At 39.8% G+C, this 22694-nt stretch overlaps 1 protein-coding gene across 2 annotated transcripts; it reads right to left on the reverse strand.

The window, feature by feature from the left end:
* Positions 1-3032: 3032 nt before the first annotated feature.
* On the reverse strand, positions 3033-21858 carry CCNC (cyclin C). Of its 2 annotated transcripts, XM_054821371.1 has the most exons (12): positions 21713-21858; positions 20639-20745; positions 16880-16964; positions 16565-16634; positions 14748-14799; positions 11860-11915; positions 10536-10571; positions 8658-8749; positions 7853-7920; positions 7493-7572; positions 5443-5561; positions 3033-4792 (listed from the first exon to the last, which is right to left on the reverse strand). In XM_054821371.1, the coding sequence occupies exons 1-12, from the start codon at positions 21742-21744 to the stop codon at positions 4738-4740; spliced, it is 852 nt and encodes a 283-aa protein (XP_054677346.1). In that variant the 5' UTR covers positions 21745-21858; the 3' UTR covers positions 3033-4737. The 2 variants fall into 2 exon arrangements, with proteins under 2 accessions (XP_054677346.1, XP_054677347.1); XM_054821372.1 differs by lacking the exon at positions 16880-16964 and having other exon boundaries at positions 21713-21728.
* Between the last annotated feature and the right edge of the window lie 836 nt (positions 21859-22694).

Here is a 22694-nt window from a genome sequence, read left to right on the forward strand (position 1 = left end):
TTTACTTTGGGCTATGATTTTTGGTGAAAGTATGTGAAGACACCCCAAGTGCTTATTATGTTTACTAAGATTTTTGTATGATGCAGTTTATGACTGTTTAAACTAATGATGATAGACAAAATAAAATTATCCTTTCCCAAATATTTCTGTTGGGTAGTTTTAGAATAGTTAAACTGCAAATGTTCTAATGGATTGGGGTAACTGCTGTAAGCACAGATTTATTATACTTCATGTGTAGCTGCAGTTTTGAAATAGTTGCTGGGTTATCGAAGAGTAGAAGTAGAGTATACATTTTTAGGTTTGTACTATGTAAGGCCAAAACTTCACTACTGGTCAGAAAATACAAAGGGAAACTGACCTGATGCTAGAATACTAGCTGTTCCAAATGTTGTGTGATTCCTTATTTTAAAAGTATATCCATTTTTATACACAGATCTGCACAAAATGCTACAGCGTTCAGTCAACAACTTCTGTTCCCTCAGTATCAAGTGTGAACTTGCCTGTATTTGAAGTTGTTATTACAGAGATGTAATCATTTTAGGCTGGAAAATTTGAGGTGTCCAAGGAAGTTACTAAATTCCCTTCCTTGTACATTAATTTGTGTGTCTTAAAACTTTAAAAAACAAACCGACCCACCCCATGCCTACCTATAAATTTGCATAGCCATAATCCTAAGGATTTTTTTATTTGTTTTTTAATGCTGTTAACAGTTCAGGGGAACTAGCAAAGGTGAATTGCTTTGGCCTCTAGAAAATTTAAGTCCTAGCACAGAAGTTTGGGACTCTGCAGGACGTCTGGAAACAGGAATTAAAATTTCTGATTCTGCTCCCATTGGTCTTCGCAGGCAACGGGCACCTGCCCAATGGCTCTTCCATTCTAACAGTGCAGTCTGCACGGTGAGAAGAGAACCTAAAAAATACACCCTCTCAAGATGAGAGAACAGAGAAGAAAAACTAACTAATCTGACTAGAATTTTATTTCTACTAAGTCCCGCGGTGTCTCTGCAGTCACTTGTTTCTGAAGAACTCCTGCAGTTGGCACAGCCAGTTGTGCTGCCCTGATGCTGTATCTCACAGGGGTTTCTGTTCTCTTGTCTTTGCTAATAATTAGAGACCCTGTGGTGTAGCTGTGATATCAGCGAGTAATGAGTGCATTTTTCTTCAAAGTATCATTGACTTTTTGGCAGTCTTATTGCTATACTTTATTTCCAATCCCTTAAAAAAACAACCAAAAAAGCCCAAACAAGAACCAGATTTTAGACAAATTTCCAACATACTGGTTTAGTTTACCTGATGAATTAATGGAAGGAAGATGAAATTAAAATGCCAGGATGAGTATGGGTGTTACCTTGTTGTGGTCAATTACTCTGCAATTCTCACTATCTAGTTGTAAGTGACCAGTGCTTCCTTTCATAGCTACGTTAAAGTTTGTTGGGAACATCTAAAACTACATAGCCACAAAAAATTAACAACAAACACTTATATTGGGTCACACAAAGATCTGTCTAGCTCATTATTTTCTGTTTGGCAGCAACTGGTAATAAACATCTGAGGAAGAGCATAAAACAGGATAAGTATGTAGTGATACGATCCCCAGATTATTCTTGTTCACTTCCTTCAGGCCTTACACATCTTGGTATATTTGGGTATTTGTAACGTTTCAACACCAGCTCCCAGCAGCGTCAGCAGGCTGCACTGGGTTTAACAATGCATTGTGAGAAGTCTTTCCTTTTGTTGCTTCTCAACTTGCTGTGTATTGTTTTCATTGGATGTTCCCACTTCTTCTGTCAGAAGTGATGAACAGTTGTCACCTCATCAGTCTTCACACCAATCATGGTTTTTTTTTAGACCTCTGCTATCTTTTCTGAGCTGAAGAGTTGTGGATTTTTTTTATTTTTTTTTAACTAGGAAAGCCATTGTATACCTCTTATTTTTCATTAGTTTTTATTAGTCTTGGTAGATGTAGTTTTTAGTAGTAGTTTTTCACAAGGTGTTTCTCAATCTTTTGTAGCTTGTCAAAGTTGATAATTGTTTCTGTCTTCCTCTATCTTCTTTATGTGGATATAACTTGCTTTTCAAATGATGCCTTTTGAGTTAAATAACTTGTCTGATCTAGGTAAGTTTGCTTCCTTTTAGATTTTTCCTTAAGTTTTTTTCGCATAGATGGCCTGTGTTTGCTTTGACACTCCGCTGTCACCTGTAACCAGACAATCTGAAGAATTTTCAGCTACCTCTCTTCTAATGAGATACATAAAAGTGAGGTATTTCTCTCCTTTGAAGTGAAGCACAGTAAAGGTGATTTTTTTTGTCTGGTTGGTAGTAAAGCTGTTGAATTCACATTATGTTCCATTTAGAATCATAGAATGGTTTGGGTTGGAAGGGACCTCAAAGATCATCTAGTTCCAACCCCCCTGCCACAGGCAGGGACACCCTCCACTAGACCACATTGCCTAAAAGAGGGTAGATTTAGATTAGATATTAGGAAGAAATTCTTTACTGTGAGGGTGGTGAGGCACTGCAACAGGTTGCCCAGAGAGGTTGTGGATGTCCTCTCCCTGGAAGTGTTCAAGGCCACGTTGGATGGGGCTTTGGGCAACTTTGGGCAGGGGGGTTGGAACTAGATGATCTTTGAGGTCCCTTCCAACCCAAACCATTCTAGGATTTCTATGATCACTGAATCCAGTTCCTTTGACTGCACTTTATTGCCTTTTACTGTTTACACTGGAATCAGAGCTGGTAAAACTACCCTCACTTCCCCAGTAGAAAAATTACTTAAGACACTTTCAGTTACCGTCAAGAAGTGCCTGATATTTTAGCTCTGAGGTTTAGGTTACAGGTAATTTTGGTGTGAAGTAGCCTGTAAAGGCTCTTGAGCAGCAAGAAAACTTTTAATCACTCCAGCCAGAATTCTTTATTAATACTGTGAAATCCCAAATTTCAAACCATTACCTTTCATAGCAGATTATGTGGTATATGTGAGAAGACTGACATTTACCTAAACAACAGTTCCTGTTTAAGAACTCCAGACAGTGGTCAAGTTGCATTGATTTATTTCTACTCCCCAAGTCCACATTACAAATAGCACATTTTAGACTTCAAGAAACAAAGGCAAATAGCCAAACTCCACTTCATCAATCGAGTGTCCATAAAAGGTATGGATGACATGGCAACAAAAGTAGCAAAGACCAAAATGTATATATTTTCTAGCTCACCAAAGTAGTTTGGGCTTGTTTACCTAATGTTTTATGGAAATAACCTGAACAGAAATAAATGCTAGCAGCCTAGTGGGCTACACACAAACACACTGCGGTTGTATTTCACTGAATGACCAGCCAATTACAAAGACGGGTATTTGCCAAAACAGTTGTTTTTAAGGGGCCAGTTTTTTGAACAAAGACGCATCACAGAGCAAGGGTTTTCAAGAATTTCCCTCCCGTATTTCAGACCAGTGAAATGTGTTGCTTCAGGGGAAAAAAAAAAAAAAAAGGAGAACACTATTACTGGACTTTATCATTCAATTTTTATACTTGGGCAAGTTGGCATTATCATTCAAAATGAAGTTGTACATAACTTAATTAGAAATGAAGTTACCTAAAAACCAAGAAATTCAATTTAGGCCAATTCCTGACTTCAGTGGGATATCTGCCTGAGTAAGGAACACAGGATATGGCCTGTTTGAAGGAATCTCATTTTCTCCAGCACATAGTTAACCAAGGAATCCCATTTCAGTTATTCTAAAGAGTTGTTCCTAACGTCACAATTAAAATTAGCCAGTATGAAGCTCACCAAAAACTTGATCCTCTTAAATAAACTCCCTAATGAACCACACAAATTCACACTAACAGTGAAGGCAGACTGACAGTGTATATCTTTTGTACAAATAAAATCCACCATAAAAAAATAGCAATCACACCCAGATTTGTACTCGATTGTGACATATTCCAATTGTACTATACAGTACGTTTACTTTAAAAAAAAAATCATAGTATGTTGGGTTTTTTTTAATTCCTAACACTTGAAATGTTTAAGAAAACTGCAGAATCACTATACATATTGCACTTCTCTGGTAAGCTGGGCTACTACGCTTCATGGCAAAAACATCCAAGTACATCTACCGAGTAAAACAGCATCTCTCTAATCCAAAAAAGGAACTGAATTTCTTTCCTGCAGCTCTCACGAAAACTGCAACAATATTTTTTGCAGGCTCTTCTAGGCTTTGTTTCTGAAGGATTGCTGTGTTAACTTGTTACAGAATCCGTATTTATTTTTAAAAAATTAACAAAACTCAAGGTAATGAATAGATTTGACATACAGTGCACTATCTTCCTTCAGTCACAAACAAAATGAAGACAACACAGGCTGTTAATAGTTACACTTAGGCTTCAGGTTACTGTTGCTTTAAAAATAGTTCACTTCAATGGTGAGTTACAATTTTCTCAAAGCAAACAAAAACCAATAATGAACTATTTGTTTTGAGTGGATAGTGTTAATCTATTGCAGCTTGGTTTAACGTTTGATTCCTTACACTGAAAAACCTTAGTACATTTGCTCCAGCGTCAGAGAAAATGATGCAGTTTTAGAGAAAAAGCTTTCACAATGCTTGACACAAACAAGCTATTTATTCTTCAAGTTCTTTGTCAAAGATGTTACTAAAACCTTCTGTCCATTTCATGAACACAGGAAAGATCCCAGGATGTCTTGAGTCAAAGTGGTCCATAAAGAAATTCTTTGGAATGTCTTAAGATTGGCTATAACTAGAGTTCTGGCTACCATTCGGACCCTGTTCTCCTTCACTGTTTGGAAGAAAAAAAAAACAAACCACGTGTCTTCAAAAAGAAGCATCGTATTACACTTTTGTCTTCTTTTTCAATTAAAAATACAGTATTCTGAAAGTAGTAAAAACCTTTTGAAGGAAAACACTTCAACATATACGCAAAGGTTAAGATATTCTGCTCAGCTTCATAAAAAATGCAAAAAGTTATTCTCAGCATGCATGAATAACTTCAGTGTACTTATTTGCACAATAATTTCAATATATACCCATGCAGCTGCCTACTGAATCCACTTCTGAAGTCAACATTTCAAAGTTCACATTACATAAGCATGTGTACAGGAATTTGCATGTGCAGACTCCCGACAGTGACATTTAATCATAGTAATTAAATACAACATTCAAGCAGGCCCAGTTCCAACAAACCTGGCCCAGCTATGGAGCCTCACATCCCGGTTCCTTACATTTGCTAAGCTGTATCGATCACATTCTAATCACATTAACGCACTCCATAAAACAATGAATGTTCTGCTTCTCATTAGCTCCTGAACAATCAGACTGGCTGGCTGTAATGTAAAAAACATCCGCTATCCCTCAAATTAAACGTTTGCTCCTTCTTAAGACAGCAGTCCAGTTTTTCCATATGAAAGGTATATTAAAGAAGTACAGTACCTGTTTGGAGGTGGTTTTGGTTTAGGCATTTTACTAAGAATAGTAGCCATCTCTTTCCTCTCATCAAAGTTCTTCCACTGCTCATACAGCTTCAGAATAACCCTGATTATTTCTAAAATCTGATTAGAAAGAAAAGAGATCCTAAGGTCAGACACAATAGTCATTTTATCTTTGTCGTAGCCAGTTTAAGTGTGTAATTAATTAAACATGCCCCAAACTGAAATTACGCAGCACAATTTTCATATTATAAACAGAGCTGTCTCACATTTAATCTGGTCTGGCAATCAACCATTTCTATAATTAGTTTTTTTGATTTAATTGTGAATGGAAGCCTGAACAGAATACTTTCCCTCCCATTCAACTGTACATACCACTCCTCCTCCCCTGAAAGCTGAATAGCTTTTTATGTATTTATTTGCAACTACTGCCACAGCTTATAACTATGTTAACTGGGAAAATCCAGGCACCTGGCAGCATGATTGCAGCTAGATGATGGATTACCAATACAGTAACTGATGATTATCAATGTTCTATACACATCAGAGGCACAGTGTAGGGGAAAAAAGCCCCAAACCACAAAACATTCGTCTGAATTCTTTCTTTCCAAGAAATAAAGTGCCAAGGAGTGTCTAAATTATTATTATTATATTCTTATATACATGTAGTAAGAATTGTTGAACTTTCATATTCCACTTCTTAAGCATTCGCTACCAGTTGGGACACTTTCTTTCTATCTACTGCACCTCAACTACCTTAATTTCCTATTAAATTTCTAGTGCAATATTCCATACAAAAGGTAGATATCGTTTGGATCATAATTTGTTTCATCATTCTCTGAATTCATAAATTTCTTCTTTTTTATACACAGACTATGATTAAGTGCTAGAACAATACAATCCTTGAAACAGAAGTCATAGCTGGCTAAGAGGTCCATGGTGTTAACGTAAAAAAAATCCAGCTTAGATTGTATCGCCGGCGTGAGAACCAAGACATGTAAACATTCAAACATGTTCAGTATCAAGCTTATGGTAACCTTATCTGTCAAATATAGGTTGCTTCTCCTCTGCTGCCAGTTTATTATCACCCTGCTTTTACATGCATGACAGCATAATTCACAGAGGTCTTGATGCAGCATAGCATCCACACCATGCTTAAATTTGAAGACAAACCCTGGAAATCAAATACAATGCCAGGATCTCATCAGTGGGATAAAGGGCAATACCGAGGACACAGAGGGCAATGGTATGTCTCATCCATAGTAGGCTATTTAATCCCAGACACTCAGTTTCAGAGAAGATAGACTGAAAAATACATGCAGAGTGAAACTGTGATAAGGAGTATGAGTACTAGTTTGGCTTGCCTGCTGGAGCTAAACAAAGGCTAAAGAAGTCAACCTAAAAAGTAAAAGGAACTAGTGAAGAGGAAGAACATTATTGTTATGAGAACAACTGCACCTTGGAAGCTCATAAATTTATGAAGGGGATTATTTGACATAGAGTTTGCAATAGCAAGGAGCTCAACTGAATGATCTTGGTGTTCCCTTGTTTAACATTGACTGAAGTCAGGTCCTGGTCATCCTGAAAGTGTCAAGAATGATTTACACTCTGGTACACTATATTCATTTATAGGGAGAAAATGAGAACAATACGTAGGCACGATGCTGAAAGGTGAAGCAGAAAATCACATGCAATAGAATTTAAAAGCCAAACTCGTGCTGGCAGTCTTGAACAATGAAAAACATTGGGAATCCTTTTTCTGGCAAAAAATGCAAAGGATATTGGGTTTATATTTCCATCTGAAAAATGACAACACCAGCGACACTTTGCCGTTATGCAACGGTTCTGGCTTGAGTTTCAGAGCAGGGTGATAACCGAATTACCTGACGTTGTCTCCCTCCCCAAGAGACCTACCTAATTTCAACAGCACCTAACATATGATCACTGAATGAAGTTCAAATCAGTACCGCAGACATGTAAGACAGTAGTTTTATAACCATGACTACCATTTCTAGTCAGTCCATAACAGGTGATGGGAATTAAAAACAGAGTACCTTTTCCATATCAACAGATAACTCAGCAAACCATTGCCTTGCATCCTTCTGCTGGACAACACAGGCCACATGTAGGCAAGCTGCAAAGATCAGGTGACATGGGTATTGAACAAAGATCCACTCTTGATACAGTTAGAAACATTCTATATTTTGTAAACACTATACAGTTCAACAGAGAAAACTCAGGATCCATTATCTGATTTTTCTTCAAGACTTCTTAAGTTGCAAGGCTACAGTGTCAGTACTGTATGAAATGCAAACTGAAGCACCTTATGAGGGCACTCTAAGGAATGCTTGTTGAGGGCAACAGCACACAGAATATATCCATTTAAACATGACAAGAGACATTGTATTACTTACCTAGAGCTATCATGAAAGGAGGGTACAGCAGACAAAGATCAGTCCTATATGTGTCATTCACTATCCTCCTGTGCAAAAAAGAGCTTGTAAGTATCATCCTATTCACCTTTAGACTATATGACTTCAAAAACTGCTGTCAGTTTAGAAGTATTTTGTCAGTTTCCCAGATGGTAGAAGCAGCAAGGCTGCAGGGCAAAACAGCAAGGGAAGAGATCTCTTCCCTTGTAAAATCTCTTAAAGCCTCTCATTTTTTTCCTTGTAGTCACAGCAGAAGTTTATACGGAAGCACTATTATAGTACCATAAATGTCTTTCTGCAGAAGGTGTTGATATGTACTCTAAAACAATTATCCCTGTTTCACAAAAAAGTAAGGGCAAGCATAAAAGTAGTATTTTTACTGTCTTTCTGTATTTGAGAAACAGTTCAAGAATAAGAATTCTGCTAACACGGCTAAAGACCCCTATATACTGCTTCTACCTCTTATGACGAACAAGATACAACAGAAAGCCGATGTTGACAGAAAAAGATTACCTCTACTCATAGTCACCATTCAGTAGTGTGAAAAACTGTGCTATGAGAGCTAGTCTAAAAATAAAAAATTAGACCACTGCAAAGTAAAATCATTACTGGGTTAAAGACAGAATAAGCTAAGTCAGGGACATATACCTGCACAGGTTAACTAGGGCACCCTTTGTATTCAAATATGGCTAAGTCGGCTTTTGCTTAACTACCTTTGAAGCATAACTGTTAAACACTTGCTTTCTTGCTGAAAGGAAGCACTACTGTTAATCATTGTCTTCATTACCATGCGAGAGGTAGCAGCATGTCTTCTTGGCCCATATCTTGCACATACTGGAGCAAAGGTCTATAAGGATGATATACTATCAAACAGCAGTCCTAGGAAAAATGTCAATGGGATAAAAGTTAGATTACAATGCAGAATGTGTTGTCAGTTCATATAAAAAACATTTGATTTACAAGTCAATTACTGATTTATTTTTTTCTAAGCAGCATTCTGACACCTAACCCTGCTCTAATGAGGGCAGTGCTCTCTCTAGAATACTATTACATAGCACGGTTGCCAGTCTGTCGATGTCCTTCCCCTAAGAGACACAGAAAGCCACATCTGCAGCACACTGAAACCTCATTTGCTTACAAACCCGTAATTCCCACTTGGAAACACAAAACACTGCCAGAAAACAGTCTGTCACTAAATACCATACATGGAAAATATGCCAAAATAATTGACACTGGTTAAGAAAGAAAGAAAGAAAGAAAGAAAGAAAGAAAGAAAGAAAGAAAGAAAGAAAGAAAGAAAATCCACTGCTCTCAAATCTCCTCTTTTCAGGCCCAGGTTGGTATAAACAAGAAGGAGTAACTCTCTTGCCGAAAGCGGACAACTGTATGGATACTGTAGAGAAAAGCCACACTGTTACATGTGCTGAACACTGAAGTGAGACACAGTTATTATACATACTATATATTGCATAGTGTACTGGAAAAATAAGTTAATCCCCAAAACATAACTTCTTGCAAATGCAGTTACTTGTGATAAAACTCCTGTATGCAAAACTCAAGACTTACTGCATGTATAGCAGGGGTATCAAGGACTAAATCTAAACAGGATATCTAAAAAGGGGTTATAACAACGGTAGGCACAAACAAAAACTTCAATCCAACCTCCTCTGTGCCCTGCTCCCAAAACATATCCCTTCTCAGTTGCTGCCTACCTCCCTAGGCTCCTCCCTGGTTTCTCTCTCCTTTTCTCTGCACTTGCGCAGAACTAGCCCAGCACAGCGAGCTCGGTGCCTAACCCATCCAAGTCCAACCAACATGCAGAAATCCCGCACCACTTTACCTAAGCCCCCTAAGAAGTCTGGGCTGCATCCTTGCCCTAGAAAACACAGCAATGGAATAGCAACCCTTTGAAGAAGCAGGTACAGCTCCTTTCTTTGAAAGTGCCTGGGAGAAAATGTCATGTTGTGCTCCTTTCATCCAACAGCCTAATAGTTACAGCACGACCTCAGAAAATGGGAGGCCCTGAATTCAGTTTCTTCCTCACAGGACTCAAACTCACATCTCACTTTCTAGAAGATTACTTATATATACTACCCTGAGTGGGATACTATGCACATCTCTGGCTGAAGCTGGACCATCGTGTAGGTCCAGATTCTTCCAGGCAAGAAAAGGGCATAGCACGAATACAACTCTTTGTGCTCTTGACTGGCCATTCATCTGGGGAAATAAGGACACCGACACACTAGTCTCTGCATCAGGACTTACACAGAGTTACCTTTCTTTTTAAAACAGAAGCAGTTCTGCTTTCCCCTTCCCAACAATGCTCTAACCACCAGGATGCAGGGCCATAGACGCTCCTCCTGTCCCCACCACTCCTGCAATCTGCCCTCTTTCTGTTCAGAAATCCCGCTTCAACACAAGGAGGTGAGAATGCCCTCACTCAGCCTAGATGACAGCACAGGAATTACGACATTCTGCTGGAAACGTAAATGTTAACCTGCATGGACATCATTCTAAAATTGGAGTGGGGGAATAAAAAAAAATGTATAATGGAATAAAAAAAAAAATGTGTAATGCATATTTCATAGCACAAAATTCAAAATATTCTTTATCAGTAAAAAGTAAACTGAGGCAACAGTAAAAAAAAAAAAAGCAAACCACCTACCATTAATTCTAAGAGATAGAATTCACATTCTAGTATCTGCAAAGAAGCAAAAATCAGTTAAACAGAAGCATATTTCAGCCAGCAGAAAGAATTAACTGTCACCCAGTTTAACATCATGAATGCACAGGAACAGGAATTCTCAACACATATTTCCAACAGTCCTACATGCATTTCATCTGAAACTACAAAACCAAATAAAAATCAAACTATTATTAACTGTTGCCTTACAACCATTATAACTTAACTCCAGTCACATTAACAATGTATTTAAACATTTTGGATGATGTTTACTATGAAAGACTACTTCATTGGCAGCACTTCTCTGATTTGTTTCAACACCTGGCAGCAGCAAATTGTTCCCAGTATATAAACACTTAACAGCAACAGAGAACTCCTTTTGCAGAATTACAGCCTCTTCATCAGGCCACTAACATGCCAAATGGCCTTTTAAAGTATTTTCAGATTTAATTTCATATTTTTAATATTCTGTCCAATTGTAGCAATTAAGTCAGCTCTCATTTTCCATAGAGCTAGTGACGTGCTAGTGATATCAAGGAAAAGACTGGACTGCTTTGGTTATAGGAAAGCGGTACTCCAAAATATATTTCCATTTACCTTTATCTGTAAAATAGCAGTGCAGTTTTATTGCAAAGTCTTAGATATTTTATATTCTGATGTATTATTTGGCTTTATAGACTGGGTGAAAAGCAAACCAACAAAAAAATTAGCATTTGTCACAGTTGATCTAAAAATAATTAGTTCTGTTTAACTTTCAAAATACTACAGCACAGGTCAAAATTGGTTTCAAGAAAAACTACAAAATTTCTCAGCATTGTGACTGAGAATGCTTGAAAACCACTGGTAAATGTAAATTCTAAATAAAAATAAAAATGATTTTTCAAAAGCCATTACATTTTACAGGCAAAAATAAAACTGCTTTCTATAAGCCAACTGCTCCTGTGCTTGGAAGCATCCAGGTGCAAGGGCTATTTACTTTCCCTGGAGCAATGTATTTGTAAACAAGAACATTCAAAAAAAGCTAAGTCTCTTTTATCATCATACTATATAAAAATTACTATTTCAGTCACCCAGTCACATCACTTCTCCTTATAGCATACCTGCCAACAATTTAAGGAAAGGAGGTTATATACAATTTATCACTTTTAAAAGAAACTTTCCCTATAATGTATCCAAAAGTAATTATGAGCAACCTGACATATGAGTATGAAAATATTTCTTTGAATTTAAAAGAAAGGATTTCCTGCTAACAATTATTTGTCTTTTAATTTATTTGATCAAATTGTATTTTGAACAGCATACTTACATGGTTCATCCTATAAGGAAACTCCTTCGGAAAGGCATACGAAAACCTAGTTTTCACTACAGTAAAGAGAAATCAGTATGTTAAAAATGATGTAATTAATACTTTTACTTCTTTCCCTTTCTGTTAAGTCATCTGTATATAGCCCTTCGAATCCATTTGGCAGCACAACTGCTTGCAGTACAAAAAGTTTGCATTTGAAAGACAAAAGTTATAAGATTTAAGATCCTGAAAGGGAAAGAGGAATACACCCGAAACCCAGATTTGCACAGGTACTCAGCCAGACACATCTGATGCTTTGGGCACTATTAAATCTTCTGGTTAACCACCAACTAGCTTATGGGCACCTAATTTTCCACAAATTATCATTCAGAGAACTATCTACCTACGGATGTCACTCCTTATCTGCTAATCACTTCAGGATCTCAATTCCAACATTAAATCCAAATGGAATTTTCACGTGGGATTTTTTTACGTAGGCTTGATCCTTCGACATGCAAGATTTTAAACAAAATAATGAAGTCTTACAAAAGCAAGACTGAGGGCAGGGTGAGGGAGCTCAGCCAAGAGATCCTGTATGTCCATGATGTAAAGATTTTGGATATGCAAAAAAAAGGCTCAAATTCAGAGCAAGAAGCCAATTCATCACACTGCAGATTAATGTCCTAGGCAGCAGCTTATCAGACATTTTAAGGGTGTTTCTCTCCTTGGGAGAGACATCTAAGCATCTGCTTAGGCATATATGATTCAAGGCTCTTGCCTCCAAGAGAATGTTCAAATATATCCTCCGTTTTCTAGCTTATGATCCCTGATTTAGATACGTAATTATCCTCATGCATTTTACAAGGAGAACAGGTACAAATAGTGCACTGTTAAGAATTACATTAAGTTGCGAAACCAGGGTGATCTCACATTAGAATTCTGAGCAAAAAAAACCCCTTAAGTACACTTGAGGATGTGGATTTGAGATTTGTACAAGTGAAACATTTAAAAATCTATTTTAAGTACCTGTCCTCCAAGGAAAACAGGTAACATCATTTAACATCCTGGAAGTGGACAATATTCCTATATTAATGACAGACAGTATATTCTGAATTGATACTACTTCCAGAAAATCAGTACACCATTCAATTTGATGAAAAGGTAGTGTCAGTCCTCTGGACTAAAGACTTCAACATTTAGACCTATGGTAAACTTTACTAGAAAATTTGCAGTAGGACAATAAGATTAGGCTACTGATTGGAAATGTTAATTATTTCAAGGAAGAAAATTAATAAAACAGGCTTCTCAAGAAGCATGCAAACTGAAGAGACACATAGTAAAAAAAATGAACCACTTTGAGGGGGAAGACATGGAAACAAAACGTTTTTCCCACAAAGCAAGCTGCAGACACAGCATACGGAGCTGTCCTTTTAGTGAGCTGTAGAAACATAGCGAAAAGCTTTTGAAGAGGTTGCTAGAAACCAATCCGAGATTACCTTCCTTACAAAGGAAGCGTGTGTTACTAACTTCACATTTCCACCTAACTAAAAGCAGACAAACCTTTTGAACTGACTATTACGCTAGTTACCCTTTTGTTAGCTTTATTTTACTTGTCTCGCCTCATCTTTTTTCACCTTTTGTATGAAGATCAAAAAAAAAAAAAATTCCTGTGTGCTACTGAAGCAGCTCTGTTAAAGGAAGAGCAGGTAGAATGAAAGACATAAATGCTAGTGGAAAGCCTGTTGCTTTTTGTCCCCACTTCTATGAAATGCAGAGTACTTATCAGGGTAGGCAGGGCTTCTAGGTCTGAAGGAAGAACTGTGGGGGAAATCTTCTGTGGGACTTGGGATTTTCAGACACAGCACTGCTCAGGACTAGAAATCCAAGTAAAATCAGCTACTGCATATTTACCAAATTCATCTGCCTTTCTCACGGATTCATGAAAACTGCCACATAGATCTGTGCCTTGAGACACTACTGATGTAAAAATAGCAACTCTTATTGCTAAATCCAGTACTGGTCTTGGTCACGCTGGCACTGAAGATGCATTTCAGTTCCTAGTGGTGGAACTGTCATTCGGCCAGCCCCACGGACTGATATACTTACTGCATGTGGAGGCTACAGATGCAGCCAGTCACCTGTCCCCTCCATGGCTAAGAGGGATTTTTGAAAGCGCTGACCTACATTTTGAAAAGCACAGCCAGGAACTGCCTACAGAGAGCAGCTGGACCTTCTGGGTCAGATTATAGCATTCCGTTAAGGAAGTGATCACTTTAAGACCTTGATGGATGAGATGCAAGTTACAGGAACTGGGAAATATAAGGCAAGCAGGAAAGAGAATTAACTAACTACAGTGCGAATTTACTGCATTTATTTATGAACAATATATAGGTTATAAAATTTATTTTTATAAATAAATGCCATGTGCAAAGACTGATTTTATGATGGGGGAAGAAAGGATTAATTAGAAGGTATACAACCGACCAAAAATTCTGAAAACAGGTACTTCCATGGAGCCATACCTTTTATAAAACAGACAAATAAAGCCCTAAGTTTTCAATTTTATCTTTGAGTAGTTCAGAATTCAATTCACTACTTGAAACTGTTTATAAACCTCAACAGTTTAATTTTATTACTTTGTTTTTATTTATACTTGGCATAAGTTCCAAACAAAATTAACCAAAACTAACATAGACAGGCCCCTTCTGTTTCTGTAGTTAGAAACAAAGTTATTTAAGTGGCTTTAACTAGCTCCTAGCAGTCAACACACAAGTCCCCCCATGACTTGATAAAAAGCGACCTTTTAAAAACAAGCAAACAAACAAACAAACAAAAAAAAAATAAAGAAAATGTCTGATGTCCCTACAGAAATACCTAACTGCAGTATAATGAAAATCACTGATACTTACATACAGAAGTAGCAGCAGAAATCAACCTTGTATTTGAAACAACACCAAATTCCTGAAGAAAAAGAGTGGTAAATGAGATGAACCACCTGAAATACCATATACTCACACTGTTATCAAATTAAAATAACGGCTTCTTACTAAATTGAGCTGCTTTATGCAGTATTTCTCCCCCCCCCTTTTTTTTTCCTTTTTCTTTTTTCTTAAGGTGAACAGGGTAAACTCTTAGGTAAAGAGTTTTTTAATTGATTAGTTACTTTGTTGTTTGAGGAATAGTAAACATTTATGAAAAGTACTTAAGCCACAAAAGCTTAGTTGACTAACACTCTACATATAAAATAGACAACAGAGCTTCAAGAAGGTATGTTGTTTTTCCTTAACCCACTTGGAGAAAACTGCCTTTAGAAACCTGTCATTAACTGCCCTATTTTATTATGTTTCCATGAAGCCTTAGCTTCTCTACTGAGACAGTCAGCAAGCTGAAAATTTTCTGTATACAGTGTTCTTTCAGAGAAGTGCACAGCTGAATCATTACTGCTATAGCTGCCCTCTAAACTTGCTTTAGCGTAAGGAAGGCTGCACAGACTTTTACTATTTGTTCTAAAATATAAGGTACATCATATATATATATACACACACATATAGAGTATACACTCTATGTCTGTACTTTCTTAAAGGTCTAATTAACAGGCTGATAAAAAAATACTCTCTCCAATACTCTGCATCTTTCTCCTTTCCTTCCGCTCTTCCAAACACTGAAAGGTACCACAGGATTTGTACAAACAGTATCACGTGTAGACACTGGTTTAGTAGGACTGCTTCTACTATCCACTAGGGATTTGAGTTCCTCCTGTAAAATTCATTTAAGCTGAAGGAGGGTCGACTTAGATTAGATGTTAGAAAGAAATTCTTTACTGTTAGAGTGGTGAGGTACTGGAAGAGGTTGCCCAGAGAAGCTGTGGATGCCCCATCCCTGGAAGTGTTCAAGGCCAGGTTGGATGGGGCTTTGGGCAACCTGGTCTAGTGGAGGGTGTCCCTGCCCACGGCAGGGGGGTTGGAACTAGATGATCTTTGAGGTCCCTTCCAACCCAAACCATTCTATGATTCTATGACATATCACGAACGGGCCAATTTGAGGGTTTGGGGTTTTTTTTCCATTACGCAGACACTCCTCAAACATCTGAAAAATTTATTGCGTTACAGAGGACTGAGAGCAGCACCCAGCTGATGCTAAGTCTCGGCCACACTCAAAGTGGGCTTCTAATGGTGGAGGCATGGAGCCTTCTCACCACTATCCCTAATGGGTCAGTTCCTTATGATAATTTCTCAAAGACAGAGTATGAGCTACAACAACCTTTTAATTCAAGTAATGAAAGTGTGGTGTAAACTAAGAATCCCTCGCTATATGAAAGGGGAAAGGATAATTCGGAAAAAAAATTCAAATTATGTTTTAAAGTTGGAGTAAACATAAATAAGGAAAAACACACCAGAAAGGAGACACTCCACAATTTAAGATATAGTGTATGTAAATATGTAAACACTGTATCACAATGAAATAACCATTTAAGATACTCTTTCCAATTTTCAAAGGCCCTTCAGGGTTAGTAATTCAGACAAAATTGTGCAAGATCAAATACTAAATAACATGTTTGAAGGCGTTCTCCGTCTCCTTTTCTTAAATGCTATAGAAATCTATACAAAAAAGAGAAGGTTTCAACCCCCAAAGCATGAAGAATGACAAAAAAATTTAAAAGTCAAAAACGTTTTCTCTTTCTCATACATCACAGAATTTTACATTAAAAAATTGTAATACTTCATACCTCTACTTTGGATGCCAAAAACACACACGTAGGAGCCATTAATACTGGATCTATACTTTTTAGGGAATATCTGAAATGTTATAACAAAATTATAATAATGTTGTTTCATACATGTAGAACGATTAATCTATTAAGAGCACCACACTTCCTTTTGAAAAAAGCAAAGCTTAAGTTAACTTTATTAGCATAAAAGCTTTACACCATCCAGAAAACAAAAGTGGCACTGTTTTTAATACAGAACTGCATTTTAAAAGGGCTACCAAAATGTGCCTAGCAAATGTTTTATTCTTGTACCATCATAGTAAACAGTCCTACCTGGCATAGAATCTCTTGAAGTAGACTGTAGCAGTGGCAATAACTTGTTGTCTTAATTTAAGATGTTCACCTAAAGCCTGGATAACTTAAAAAAAAATGAACAAAAGCTTGAGTTGAGTTTTTACAATACTTTGACACCAAATAGCAAAGGATCTCAAAACATGACTAGTGCTGGGGATTCTAAGGAGCAGCAGCACAGTCTTCTCCCTCAGTTCAGATACGTTCTTCTGGTGAGACAACATGTGGCTGTAAACCTACAGACCTGCAGGTGAAGAGGAAGCACTGCATCCTGATGCTTGTGGACACCTTCAAAAAGGGAAAGGTAACTTGACTTCATTGTGTACAAAGTGAGTATGACCTTTAAGAAGATGACAACACAAATCTCAGAAGGGTAAAGCTTGGGTATTCTGTTTTACAGCAAAATAAATTCAAGCACTTAAAATACAAGTCTATGGCTTTTCAGTGCCATGCAAAATGGATGGGTTTTTTCAAACAACTAATGCTGCCAACACAAACATGGTCATTAAATTTGGCAGAGGCAGCAGGTGTTAAAAAAATGACATATTTAGTTTAGGGAGAGGGGGTGGGAGACCAGAGGATGCAGTCAGCTGCTCCATCACAATGGTCCTCTGCCAGTTGGCCAAGAAACAACCCTGGTGTCATCTGTGCAGGTAGCTCTTGTTTGGCCTCCCAGGCAAAGGAAAGGTGCCAAGCAAATTAGATGCAGCAAACTGGGATTAAGAGCAGGGGTTGGATATAGAGAATGGCACAGTGAAACATAAGGTTGTTACTTGTTATTTTTCCCATACTTCTTTGTGATCGTTATTCTGAGCAAGGCTTGGCTGCGTTAAGACTCCCTCTTCTTTCTTCCCTCCCTCACCAGAAATGTCCAAAATAATCATTTAAAATACACTTAAGTATATATTTAAAATATGTAATGCAAGATCAAGATAGTGACCACTGATGGGAAAAGCAAGCAATTCTGCCATCAGTCATCACTAAATTCTTAGTCTCTACTCGAGCACACAAGTTCAGATTTTTTTCCCCTGCTCTTATGCCATATCCCTTGGAAATAATCAGGATACACCCTATTCTCACTTTTAATGAGCATCACAGCATTTTACAGCATGCAAATATCAAAGACATTGTTGGCTAGAAAAGGCCTGAACGTAGGAGAAAAGGAGAAAACCAGAACAGCACTGATGATTGGCAACATTTTTTCCCCCACAGTAAAAGGTAACCAATTTGTCACCCACTATGATTACCCAAAGCAACATTAAGTCCCTGTCCATGTCATATCACTCTTTTTCCTAAAGAGAAGAATGCCAAATTGTGACTAGCTTGCCAGTCACAGCAGGACAAGCAATACTGACAGAAAGGAGGTTAAGCCCTCTATGCAACATCTGTACAAATATTAAAATATTTATCAGCATATCTTGGGAGGTTTGAAAGGATTTTTCTCTTTGATTTGACCATGGGGCTACAAAGCTGTCCTACTACTAGGGCATCAGAAAAATTCAAATATTAAGCTAAACAGAATTCTCCAAATATGTTTCTCACTCCCATGGGATTTTCAGGAACAGTTAGGCCATCTGCTGTCAGAGAAAAATCAAGTGTGGTTTAGGGAAAAAAATGGACAAGAGCCTAGAGAGACTTAATGAAATGGAAGCTTGTATATGCTGGGAAAGAGTCCAATACTTGTAATTATTTTTTTAAATATTTTAAAAGAAACTATTGGATTATTTATTCCCTTATGCTTACAAAATAAATGGTTTCAGTGGGGGTTTCTTTAAATAAAAATTGTTTTAAATCTGAATATCTTGAGTAGCCTGTAACACTAACATTACAGCTTCTGCCCTAAACCAGAAAGGGAAATCAGTTAATGAGCTTTTCAACCAAAAACTCTATTAAGACTTGGTGATCCAAAGAGAGAAATCCACATCAGTTCCCTTTTTCAAACTATTTTAGAAGATGGTAGTTTTCCTTCTCTACAGTATTAACATTCTGAATAGTTGCGCATGACCATACAATCAGTTGGTGACCTATTGCACCTGGTTTCCAATGAGGAGGTAGCAGGAAGCTGCCACTCTCCAGGCAATTTTTTGGTTGCTTTAGGGAACAACCATCTCCTGGGCAGACACATGTTGAATGTGACAAGCTGTGGCCGAGACTCACATCCCTACCCGGGTAATACAGGAGGTGGGAGAGAAGAGACCCCAAGCAGGGTCCCTGTTCAGAGGCAGGTGATGATGCAACACATTTCAAGGGCTTGAACATGGCAAGCTCTGCGTGAGCTTCCACCGGCACAGAGCAGCCCCTGACTGTCCTCCCCATGAAGGTGCCTCTCTTTGCTACAGAAGGGGTGGAAGCCCAACATCACTCTCTCCTCCAGGGTAGGCTGCATTCCTACGCACACAAGGAAGATGCTGGCACAGCTGTTCTCCAGCCGCCGCACGTCACATCCTGTACCTTCAGAGGAGTCAAAGAGTGCCAAGGAAAAGGAGCCTGAGAACCATACACCAAAAAACCACCTTGTCTACTTAGTAAATCTTCGTTTACTCAAGAAAAATACCAAAGTGAAACATTTTAAAAAAGTGTATTTCATAATTCAAATTAATACTAGTGAAAGTTAGCATAGAAATACATGTTTAGAAATACCAGTACCCCATTTTCCCTTTTTGCGTTATGAAGCTATGATGCTTTGTTTTAACCTCAAGGAATTTCAGGAACTGATCAAATAGCTAAATCATTGCTAGCTTGATTTCCTGGTGCCATATAAGCAGTAACACAGATGTACACACAGCAATCAGATTTGCAGCACAGGCAATTAAGAGAAAAGCTGGGATAAGTTTCTTTCACAAATATCATTCCACCACTGACATAAGATCTTCCAGTGGCCTTGGGAACGTCACTTAACTTTTCTGCCTCAAGTCTGGCCAGATAGCTGAAAAAACAAGCATCCTGTACTTTAAAGGACTGCTGTGAAAAATACTTAAAGAGCCATGTGCAAACAAATTACTACTTAGCAATATCCTTTGCTCAGAGAGATTTTTTTTTAAATGCTGAACAATTGCACAGAAAAGAGTTTAAGTGCCTGCGTAATCTGACGTGCTCCAGTGCAGCCATTCATATGGTTAAACACTTTACAGGATCAAGTAAGTCTTAGACAACTTCACAGACAAGCCCCAAACTCTTTGGGAGAACAGGCTGCCTGCCAATGGCTCTCAGGAACTTGTAGACAATTTGAGAGCCACCTGGTGCTGTGGAATCAGGCAACACATAGGCTGTGGTGCAGGTTTCAAAGAACGTAAGTGAACACAAATAACAAGTTTCCAAGCTTTGCTTTAACAGGACTGCAGAGATCAGCTAAAATACTCACCACTGCGTAAGAGCCCACCAAAAGCCCAGTTTGAGTATTAATGCTTGACACAGAGTGTTTAATATGCTAGCTTAGCAGTTGCTTCTCTTCCTTTTGTTTTTTGCAAGAACCTCTTGAAAATAAGAAAATGTACTATGTTTTGTCCCATCACAGGTTAAAACATTATATATGCAGCTACTTTGCCTGTAAGTTCTCCTAAAATTGTGTTAATATAACTAACAAATGACAATGTTATTGACATTCCAGTTCTTTGTTAAAATACGTTGTGAAAGTATATGTAATATCACAATGGAAACATTACATTCTGTGAGCAATTCAAACTTGCATTTAGACATGGCAGATACTATACAGATTTTATGGCAGAAATAAAACAGTTTTACCATTAGTAAAAAATATCTGTAGTTTCCAATATTCTTCTTCAGTCAGAAATTTCAAGTCTTTCTGGCGTTCCTTCAATAGATCTTGTTTATCCAAAATCCATTGTAAACTAGAGGAAGGAAAAATTATTTCAGCAACTCTTTGTCAACATCATATCAAGTGACTCCTGTACAGATTATAGATTGCGGGTCGGGGCTAGAGACCTTTAACCAAACCACATACAATCTTCTCAAGCAAACGTTCACAAAGGTTTTCAAAGTTAGACATCTGAAAACACACTAACTACCAGGGACCAAGATTAGCCTTTACCTATAGTAAACTAAACTGGCTGTAGAGCTCTTACGCACTGTCAGTTACTAGCAAGGTTTACTATGAGGGTGGTGAGGCACTGGCACAGGTTGCCCAGAGAAGTTGTGGATGCCCCATCCCTGGAAGTGTTCAAGGCCAGGTTGGATGGGGCTTTGGGCAACGTGGTCTGGAGGAGGGTGTCCCTGCCCATGGCAGGGGGGTTGGAACTAGATGGTCTTTAAGGTCTAAACCATTCTATGGTTCTATGATATTTAGTACATCACAAGCACACATTTAAACCTGCATGCGCTCAGCACGAGGTATTTTAACACAGCTCAGCCTCGGCTGCCCCACCGTTGGGGATGAACATATGGCACCCCGGGGATGCAACCGCCCCCACCCGATCGCTCGAGACCAAGGCAGCGCGGGCCCGGACACCGCGACGCGACTCCTCTCCCGGGGAGCCCACACACTTTGAAAGCCCCGGCAAAGGGAGGCCAGCCGGCAGGCACGGCGGCGGCGGGAGCCGGAGCGGCTCCGGCTGCTCTCGCACTCCAGCCCGGCTCTCGCCAGGGCTCTGCGGCGAGCAGGCCCCGCCGCCCGCCGCCGCCGGGAGACGCAGCCCAGCGCCGCGGCGCTCCCCTCGCCCCCGCCGGGCCTCCCAACAGAGCCGTGCCCCGCGACCCCGGCCCGGCCCGGCCCCGCCACCCCGGCCCGGCAATGAATGGACGAAGCGCGGCGGCGGCCCGCAACCCCCTCGTCCCCCACCCCGCGGACGCGGCACCCACTAGTGCGAGCTCTGCCAGAAGTTCCCGGCCATGGGGAGGAGAAGAGAGGAGAGGGGAGGAGGCGCCCGGGCCCGCGATGCCCCGGCCCCGCCGCGCCAGCGCCGCCACCCCCGCGCCGGCAGCAGGAAGGAGGCGGCCGCCGCCACCGCCCCGCGCCCGCCGCCGGCCGGCAACACGCGGCACTGGGAACCGTTCCCCTGCGCGCAGGTTCCGCCCGCCCCCGGCAGGCCAGGCTGGCGGCAGCCATCGGCCCTCCGGTGGCACGGCGCTGCTGCTGCGCCCTGCCAGCCCTCACATGGCCTGTCGGGCTCCCGGAGCGCGGCCATCCGCTGTGGTGGCCAGGTGCGAAGGCACCGTGTACACACCGCAAGAGCGTTGCTGCCGCGGGGAGCAGGAGCCGTTTGAGATCCCGCTGCCTTGGCGAGGCTTTGCTGCGCCCTGCTCACTTGTAGAGACACGGAGCGGTTTGGGCTGGAAGGGGCCTTAAAGACCATCCAGTCCAACCCCCCTGCCACGGGCAGGGACACCCTCCACTAGACCACGTTGCCCAAAGCCCCATCCAACCTGGCCTTGAACACTTCCAGGGAGAGGGCATCCACAGCTTCTCTGGGCAACCTGTTCCAGTGCCTTACCACCCTCACAGGGAAGAATTCCTTCCTTATGTCCAATCTAAACCTGCCCTCTTTCAGTGTAAAACCACTGCTGTTTAAATTCCGCACCAGCCTGCTCCAGTAAGGCCCCAATTGGGACCACAGACTGGTGGTCCCAATAAGACCACTTACTTGTCTTGCACTGTCTCCACCTCACCCAAATTTCCCTTTACCTTACCTGTCCCCGAGGTTTCAGGGCTCAGCTTGCTCCATGCTAGAATTTTCCCCATTGGAGAGAGCCTCTGGAGCCTCTGGAGGTCATTTTATTTAAGTTTAAATGAAAGAACCTGGGCCTAAATCCTTCGCAGCTTTCTTTTCATGCTCCTTTCCTG

Source organism: Grus americana, chromosome 3 (assembly GCF_028858705.1).
Source record: "Grus americana isolate bGruAme1 chromosome 3, bGruAme1.mat, whole genome shotgun sequence".
Lineage (NCBI taxonomy): Eukaryota > Metazoa > Chordata > Aves > Gruiformes > Gruidae > Grus > Grus americana.